The sequence below is a fragment of the Zerene cesonia genome, chromosome 11 (assembly GCF_012273895.1).
Source record: "Zerene cesonia ecotype Mississippi chromosome 11, Zerene_cesonia_1.1, whole genome shotgun sequence".
Taxonomy (NCBI): Eukaryota; Metazoa; Arthropoda; class Insecta; order Lepidoptera; family Pieridae; genus Zerene; species Zerene cesonia.
In genome coordinates, this window is record NC_052112.1 from 2,655,497 (window position 1) to 2,665,381 (window position 9,885).

Here is a 9,885-nt window from a genome sequence, read left to right on the forward strand (position 1 = left end):
AAAGCAGAAGGGTCTTATGTAATAAAAAACATTCTGAGCCTATAAATAGACTATAATTGCATAAAAATGTTGCGATTATGTAATGTTATGTAATATTATGAGGATGTTCTGTGATAGATTAACGAATACATTATATAGTTCGTTTACCTTATGCTGGAATTACGTTTAAATGGTGGAGCATTTAGTTGCATTTGATTGATGTATTAATCGTCGATGTTATGTCATTTTAATAGTTCTAGAAATTTATGGTTAAACTGATCCTATGTACAAATATGTAAATGTGAATATCAATTTAAAGATGCGTCATTGCACAATTATTACGAAAGAAATCATTCAATGAAAATATTTTACAACTGTTGTTTTACAAACAATTACTTCTATTGATACATCACTTGCGTAGTCTTTTACTTGTGTGCTTCACACTTTAAAACGTTTCTCCAACGAATATGTAAATACGTTCATTTGATAGGTGTAAACCGAAGTTGAAATATTGTGTGGAGTTAAGTGCATTAAACCTTAGGGCATTAGTTTAACGATAACTCGTTGAAATGTTATTTAATTTACTTTATTGCGTTAGAATCTCATAAAGAAGTCAACGTTGATATTTGTAGCGATGCGATGGGGCTTCGTTTGGCCTCGACGTTAATGTTTTAGAGTACAAAACAAAAATAAATTAATATTTATTCATAACAATTAATGAAAATATCATTATATTTAACGTACACGTCAATATACGGCTACATTTTTCTCTTTATTCTGGAAGGAAAAAGTCGTTACTTTAAGTTATTTTCGACTTATGACATTCAGTAAATTCAACTAATTTGAGTTCTGTACCAAAGTAACATCGTATAATTACTTATAGTTAATATGAACTGAATCTTATAATTGAGAAAGAGTTATGTATATTCCACGGAGCGTTACAGTCGCATTTCTTTATTCGCTAAAGCATATATTTTCATACGTACCTATTTGTCACACGTGTGCACCACTTACGATACTCGTGTTGCATGAAAACTGGTTGCTGTAATTATATTGTACGGTAAATCCCTTAATTCGTACATTTAGCGAGTTCATGCGTATGCCTTATCGAGTTTATTTACGATTTAACAGTGATACGAACAATGCATTCGAAACAGTGGCTATGGCCTGTGTGTCGCCCATTAGAAAGATCTGGGTGGCTCAGAACATATGTAGGTATATGTAGGTACAATCACTTTTATGTTAATTGCTCTGCGTTTTATTTTGACCGCGTTCTTCTATAATTTATTCCGTGGATCGGTTTAGATTTGCGTCTTTCCGTTTTTTGTCTATATGTAATAAACTGCGAAAACAATATAAGTAAAAATTAATGATACATAGTTTTAAATTTTACTAGATGTATATCTTACCAGCGCCGTATTAACTACCCTTTTAGCGCACCGGTTCTGCCAATGTTGTATTTTTTGTAGTATTTCAAAATTATATAACTCTTTCATTAAATAAAACAAAACTCCCTAAATAACCCTTCAGCTCTTTAGGTATAAGTGGTTTGACTAACACATATAAAGAAGATAATAAAAGATAGAGTTAGACAGCCATCTTCATTATACTGATATTGATTAAAAAATATAATTTCTATATTAGCTACTTCCTAAAATAATTTCAAACCAGATCTTAATTTCTAATGCAACTAATATACGTCCTCTATATAATTTATGGGCTGTAAAACATTGCCATCGTAAAAAGGCATTAAGTATAAAGATAAACAAGAATGAGTATTATATATCATATATAAAACAGGTATTAGTTGATTCACAGAACACATGTGACCCAAATCTGAGGCCCACGTCCGATCTCTATCGAGTGAACTATTGACAGCGCTTGAGTACCTTAACATGCCCTTTTCAAAGCAAATACTTATAAAGATATAAATTTTACTCTAACAGTTTTGTTCTGATTTATGATGAGAAATCTAGGGATTAAAAGATTCGTTGTAAAAATTGATACCAATTATCGATGGTATAGGCTAATTTAAAATGTTTTTATTTCCGGTTTAAGCTAACTTTAATAGATTATTGTTGATGTAAGAATTTTAGCTAATCTCTCTCTTCCTCTGTCTGTCTCTCCATCACGCATGAACTGCTTAACTGATTTGGATGAAATGTGATACAGAGATATTTTGCACGAAATCAACAATTATTGTAATATCTAGACTATTTGATCATCAGTAAATATACATGTACTAAATTAAATAATTACGTGCTATATTCGAATAATATATCTATTGACTAAATTTATTGCCAATACTATTAATTTGATAGAAAATATGGTTAATACTTAATATATCTGTCAAAAGGCGGACGTAAGTCTTGCATCATATGTGTTAACTCGTACGATGCTGTAAATAATAAATTTCAAGCGATTTATAGAAATAATCCATAGACATTATTGAAAAATTTTATCTTACGATGGAAAAGGTTTTATATTCGTACAAGCGGTCCGCCCCGGATTCCCTCCTGGTAGTTACAGTCTAGTAGTTACTGAGACAACTCTCCAGCTGTATTATTGGCATATAATTGAAATTATTTAAACAGCTTTTAACAAAATTACTTTATTATAAACCAAAATATATGTGTTGTTAAATATGTAATATTCCAAACAGTATAATGAGTAAATAACACTCCAAGTCTGTTGGAGTGTAAATCATTTCGAACGTGTTTATTTTTCATAAACTCCTTAAAACGATGGAAAACGTATTATTTGTTGCATGTACTGACTGCTTTCAGGTAGAATCGGCATAAAAAGCAGCCTGCGTCTCTCCTGGATAGTGTAGATTTTAGTTAGTCAAATAATTGTCATGTGGTCAGTACTTTCTGAGATTACCTCCTCCAAACATACAGTGTTAGAAAATTTTTCTCTATAATCCTACTACTAATGTTATAAATGCGAAAGTTTGTAAGGATGTGTGTGTGTTTGTTGCTCTTTAACGCAAAAACTACAGAACCAATTGCAATGAAATTTGGTATGTAGACAGCTGGACAACTAGAATAACACATAGGCAACTTTTTATCCCGATATTACTATGGGATACGGACCTACGCGGGTGAAACCGCGGGGCGCAGCTAGTATTAGACAGATGAAGCCCTACCCGCTCCAAAATTTTGTCGACTCAAAGTGTGATAAATCTTCTAAGAATTACTAACGTAGTGTATTTTTTAAAGAATCTGGTAAAAAGTCATAAACGTCGAATATAATTTTATTTAACGACCGCAAAAGTGGCTGACATGAATCGCTTTTAGGGATTGTAACTGCCCTTGATAGTGCACTAACCACATAATAACATGTAGTTCGGCGTATGGTGCATGATGTATGGACTGATATAGGCCCTGATAAGAGCTAATATGCAAACTCGATTGAGATTTCCATTCCAGCTGTGTACGAACTACGAATCGTTTAAATACAACAACGCATTTACATGTTGCTCACAACCATGACTATGACTTTCATAACACATCTATTCGAATTATGATATAAGATTATAATTATATTGTAACAAGTTTTTATACATTTAACAATGATGAATTGTGTTCACTTGTAATTCGAAATGTTTATGTTAATTTAAAAGTAGGTTTCTTCATTATTGTTTGACTTAGTAGAAATACCTACCTGTGGGTGCCTACTACAGAAAAATGTTAAAAAACAATAGTTGTATGTATATTTAAGCATGTTCAAACTTCCAATAAGTATTAGAACTAATTCCATATTAAAGTTTCCCTTAAAAATTAAAATGTATTATTCAAACGACCTATTAATTGAGATTTATAAGTGAATGGCTAGAGATAAGCCGAGTAACTCGCGCGCAAACTTTATAGGTTAATAATGACAAGACATTTTATTGATTTCGCGACACGATCCCAATGCTCAAGTTATTTATTTGCGAGCAGATAGCTCAATAAGATATAAATAAATATTTATTTATTGCTAGTATCGATCTGAATGCATTTAAATGTCTTTTAAATTTATGGAGCTTATTGAGATAAGTATCTATTAATAAAATCATCGATGCATATTTTATGTACCTATGTATAATGATATTCATATATTTCAATAAGAAACCGATAGATAAGATATTGTACACAAATACTAAAGAATTAAGATGTTAAAAATCTTCTACGCTTCAATTCTATCGAAATCACTTAGTTTAGTTTTTATTTCTCTAGATTCTTTTCTTAAGACTTGAGAACCGACATAAAGAAAGAATCAATTCTTGAGTTTTATAACTTTTTTATCAATTTAAAATATTTAATTGCAATTAATTATTTCGTTTGTTCTGATTTCATTGTGAGATTTTTAGTGTTTTATGTACAGGAGAGAAATTATTATAAAGCAAGTTACGTATTTACAAACGTATTAATACGGTTTTTTTGTCACAGGCGATCGCCCACGTGTCCGGCGGGCACATCAACCCCGCGGTGACGGCGGGCTTGTTCGCGGCGGGCGATGTCAAACTGATCAAGGCGCTCTTCTACATCGTGGTACAAACGCTGGGTGCTGTTGCTGGAGCTGCTTTCATCAGGGTCAGTTGATTGTTCTGAATACTATCACGCTTTTAAATATAAGTAGCTGCATGCCCCGGCTCCGCCCGGTCATATACCGTAACTGAAATTATATAAACTGTCCTACCTTTTAAGTTGAATCAAACTGCACATGGTGTGAATATTTGATTTAAATCAGTCTAGTAGTTTAGGAATCCATCGCGGACAAACAATGTGACACGTCATTTATATATATTAAGACTAAAGATAGTGGTAAAATATATGCATTATAAGCTATATAATATAGTGTAATCATTAAGCACATCAAGATTCAATAATCTATATAGCTGTATAGGTCGGTGAGTTGTAATTTTAACCTTCAAGTTATAAATCATGAAAGTATTCTACTTTCTTCGAGGGAAAATATATGTCAAAGAGACGACAGGAAAGATATAAATAGTATACGGTTTGATCATAAAACGTCGATGCATAAACCGGATTCAAGAACATTAAACAAGTATTTTCATAATAAACTGTGTACTTAAACCATGTCTTAGCAATAAAAATGTCCAAATGTCCTAATATATTAAAAAACAGAATCTCGTGACTTCAAATAATAATAATAATTCAATTCTATTTTGTTATTCATTTTTTGCTGGTACTTCTACGTATTCATTATATGATATTTAATTATATAAGTGATCCGTTTTAGAGGCATATAAAAGTATAAACTTGTAGTAAATAATCCCACTTTGTACATAGTTTATATGAAAGAAGCACGACAACTCCAAATATAGCGCGTCGGCGTTTTAATTGTAAGTGGTAAAAATTGTCTCGCTCGCCCTGACACTGATGGTTTTAGAATAAAGGAACAAATTGGAGCTCGACCTTCACTGGACGACTTTTGAAAGATTAATGAACAGCGAGATGTGCAATCGAATGTGTTCATACTGAATGGATATAATTATCAATGATATATAAACGTTGGGGCGGTTACCGTGCTGCTGTGAGGGATACTGATGAATTTTTTTTTTCAATTTATTTACATTATAGATAGATATTATTTAGTTCAGTGGTTGTTACGAAATTATCATCCCCTAATTTATCCAGAAAAACACAAGAAGAAAACCAAAAATTTGTAAGAGTGTGAGATTAAGAAAATTTATTAGGAACGTGTATTTTTTACTTTCTTCTTTCCTAAAAGCATTTGAAAACAATAACATGTGGAGTGTTTAGTTTATTTTATGGTTACTCTAATATTACGAGCGTAGTTAAATTAATTGATTACCGTCACACTTATAGCGCGGCTTTTGTAAAACTGTTATTAATCTTTAAACTGTCTGCTGCAATCAGAACAACATCAAGAAGCAAATCTTACTATATTAAGAAAGCCAATCGAGTGGCAAGGGAAATAGTTCTTTCCATTAATCTTCACAATTTTATTAGTTGCATTTAATTTACTCAAACTCACAGACACACTCCGACTGATTCGGATTTTTGGCCATAAATATGAAAAAAGATATTTCATTTTATGGTATGTATTTACGATACTAAAGCTTATTTAAGAGGCAATATTACCTGATTGTAATTCAAGTGACGAACATCAAAAATGAATCAATTACTATCATTGAATTGCATATGGTTATTGTATTTCAGACGTGAAGTGGCTCGTAAGCGATATATCAATACATACCATTAAAGCTTATGGGTTTAACTGACAAATCACAAGATTCTCTTTGAATTTAAATCAGATGCAAATTAATTACTCACGACTCATGTTTGAACTGCGGTTCAAGATATATTTGAAAACGAATTTTAAGATTTTGTAGCGAGCTATTATCTAATACGATTTATGATTATTTATTTATATTCGTTGCTTTTGGAGAAATTTAATTTATTTTTTTTAATCTTAAATTCTAAAATGAAAAGTTCAATCAATCATAAATTTATATGTTTGTAGCATGTTTCATCTGCGTCAATAAATATGATATTGGGACTAGCATACTATGCTATGGCTTTTAGCATGTTTACATATTCGGGAAATAATCATCAGGGAAGAAGAATATCATAACAAAAATAAAATTAAAAATATTGTACTTTTTGTCGGTTTAAAACTAATAAATTTTCAATTCAAGTTTTTGATACAACGCCTAGGAAAACATATATTATCTTTATAGTTGCGCACATGACTGCACTGTATATCTCCTGAGAATTTTTACTGGTTTACTGTTGAAACGTTATTTGCTTTAAGGACTAACAGAGTAACACTCTAGGCCAAACCCTCGAGGCTTCTAAAGTCGTGGGCGTTTATGAGTAGTCATAGCTTTCCCACGACGACCAGTAATTCAGGAGAAGCGATTACGCCACAGATTTACTAGCTATTTGTATGTTAATTTATGCGCTTCTGTTTTGAATTTGTGTTTTGTAGTATCAGGTTTAACCGTAATTTATAGAGTCATTGTAAACAATTTTGATGTAAATCGTGTAATTTGAGTAAATAATGTTCTTGCCAAAACTTGTTTGATTTAAAATGACGAAATTGAATTAAATAACTCTTAAGTACTTGGTTTAATGTTTGGTTTCAGCTGTAATTGAAACATTTGTAATATGGGTTATTTTTGTTTAAGCTATATTTGTTATAGGTTTATTTCAATATAGTTGAGTTAGCGTTCATTGGAGTCACTCTGCCGTGGATAATGTTATGTTACAGTAGATTCTAGACAAGCAAGCTATGCGATTAAAATCCTTATTGCATCATAGGTGCATTGCCAACATACTAGGTCACCTACGAACGGCCATTGTTAGCGTCTTATTGAAATCAAAGTTGACAGCCAGCCTGCTTGACAAGTTTAAGTAGTAATTAGGGCACGTGCAAGGCGGTTGATATCGGATTCTAAGGCATATTTCTAATATTTGGGAACGAATATTGAAAGGTCATATTGTTAAGGCATTTTCGCTACTTCGTTGATTTTAATTGTTTGGAACAATTTAACATGAAATTTTATAATTTACTATGTGAGAAAGTGCAATCTAATTTATAAACATTTAATTAAAGTTTATTACTTATTTGCAGTTGGCCGTTCCTGAAGACAGGGTGGTGTCCTTTGGTATGACTTTGCCCGGAGACGGTGTCACCGATGGTCAGGTATGACAGTACATCAAGGATTTATTTTAATTCGACAATATTTGATTACTTGTGACAATGATAACATTGTGATAATAAAATTTCAGATTTGTTTTAAGAGTAACGTAACAAATAATCAAATATTGAAGTTAAGCGACGGTTGGCATGGTTATAAATTGGATGCCAATTTTTGTTGCTCTTTTTTTTAAAGATAGGTATAATATGCTACAGAAATACTTACAAATTATATCGATATACATTTATAATTAAATATACCATACCACATTCATCATATATTCCAGATTCATATTTAAACCGTGCTTTATCCATGGAAATGGAATGGCTTTCATTAAAACAGTCGCCAAGCACCTATCGCTATTTTAAGTGCGTAATAGTCTCTAAGAACGTTGTGTTTACGCCCAGGCGGTGCTAGTGGAGGCGCTCATCACGTTCGTGCTGGTGCTGGTGGTGCAGGGCGTGTGCGACGCGCGCCGCAACGACATCAAGGGCTCCGGCCCGCTCGCCATCGGCCTCAGCATTACCGCCTGCCATGCGGCTTGTGTGAGTATAAGGAATTATTTTAAACATTTCTGTCTTCATTTTGGGGAATTGCAGTTTTTGTAGTGATTGTGTTGGAACTTACACACACAATCTGTTAAATCTAGATTCTTAAAATGTAGTGACCAGGAGGCTGGTTTTTAAAAAGAGCTCTGGAACTAGGTACTGTTTCGATTTTAAAAATGAATTTTGTCAACGTGCATAAATAGTTCAATCATCGAGCAGGCTATGTCAGATCAATAACAAAAAATTATACAAAAAAGTATAAAATAATTAAAAAAGTTTTAGTTGAAATTGTTGTATGTCGTATGTATTGTAATATTATAGATTTGATGCATTAATAATTGCAATATGTTTTTGAAAATTCGTATAAAAATATATATATATGTATTGATATAATTAAGCTTAATCAGGATATATCTAGTTCTGAATATTTAAACACGGTCTTATTTGTGTTAAAAATAATTATTAATTTTGTATTGAAAAGCAAGAAGTCTATATTATTTTCTTGTTAGTTTTAGTTTTTCTTCTAGACGAACGCTCTACGGTTACATTAGCATTAGTTGTTCACCAATTTCTAAATTTTTCTCCCACGTAAATCCTTCTTGAAAGTCCATATTTTTGATTATTTATGATTATGACATTATTTATGATTATACAGATTCCATTCACCGGCTCAAGTATGAATCCCGCGCGATCCTTCGGGCCCGCGCTCGTGATGGGTAATTGGACTTCACACTGGGTAAGTTAAATGATCACTAAATTAACTTTATCTTAAAGACGCAGTTGTAAAAAGTCATAAATCCATTTAAAACTAATAAGTTCTTGCGTAAAACAAACACAATAACACAAACAAAACACTAAACTATTTTTTTTATCCACACAGAATTCCTACTAATATTATAAATGCGAAAGTAACTCTGTCTGTCTCTTCTTCACGCCTTAACCACATATCGGATTTCAAAAATTTACTACTAAATATTTTCAAACCCGAGAAAAAACATAAAATTTTTATCACCTAATGTCAAGGGGAATGAAAGCTATGCGAATAAAATAATCTTTTTGTCACGTACCAAAATTTAGGATGGCATGTGCTAAATGTTTACATCATAATATACAAAATAATCTGTATCACATTCTCGCTAAATTATTTGACCTTACATAATATTTGCAAACATGTCTCCTAATAGAATCAGCCAACTGCGGAATGTTTCATGTTTGTATTGTGTCATACAAAGTTACGGTTTACAGAAAAATGGAATGGAAAAATTTTATTCAAAACACTTTTGTATAAATTTTACTCTTATATATATATGACCTGTAACATTAGACACCTTTTTCATCTAACAAACTAAATTTTATCTAGTACCTGCGCTAAATTTCATCCGTTCCAATGTCGATTTTATTGAAAAAGCAAAGAACTGTCTAAGCATCTATCGTTACAAACCTTCACGTTTATATTAGATGCATACATTACTAAACAGCTACTAGTGGGAATCATAATCAAAGTATTCATTATATTCATTTAAAAATGAGTTAGTCCTACTACTAATATTTAAACATTTATTTATTTATACTTATATATTATAATGCTGAAGAGTTTGTTTGAACTGAAAAATTCTTTCAGTGTTAGATAGCCCATTTATTGAGGAAGGCTATAGGCTATATATGTACCACGGGCGAAGCCGG

General features: G+C 31.8%; 1 protein-coding gene across 3 annotated transcripts in view; it reads left to right on the plus strand.

The window, feature by feature from the left end:
* Positions 1-9,885, plus strand: part of LOC119830129 (aquaporin AQPAe.a) — a 51,285-nt gene that overhangs the window by 38,659 nt on the left and 2,741 nt on the right. For all 3 annotated transcript variants that reach the window (XM_038352997.1, XM_038352999.1, XM_038352998.1), the window contains 4 exons: positions 4,413-4,556; positions 7,588-7,659; positions 8,062-8,199; positions 8,858-8,938. In XM_038352997.1, the coding sequence (XP_038208925.1) occupies positions 4,413-4,556; positions 7,588-7,659; positions 8,062-8,199; positions 8,858-8,938 (435 nt within the window). The remainder of the gene's footprint in view (positions 1-4,412; positions 4,557-7,587; positions 7,660-8,061; positions 8,200-8,857; positions 8,939-9,885) is intronic.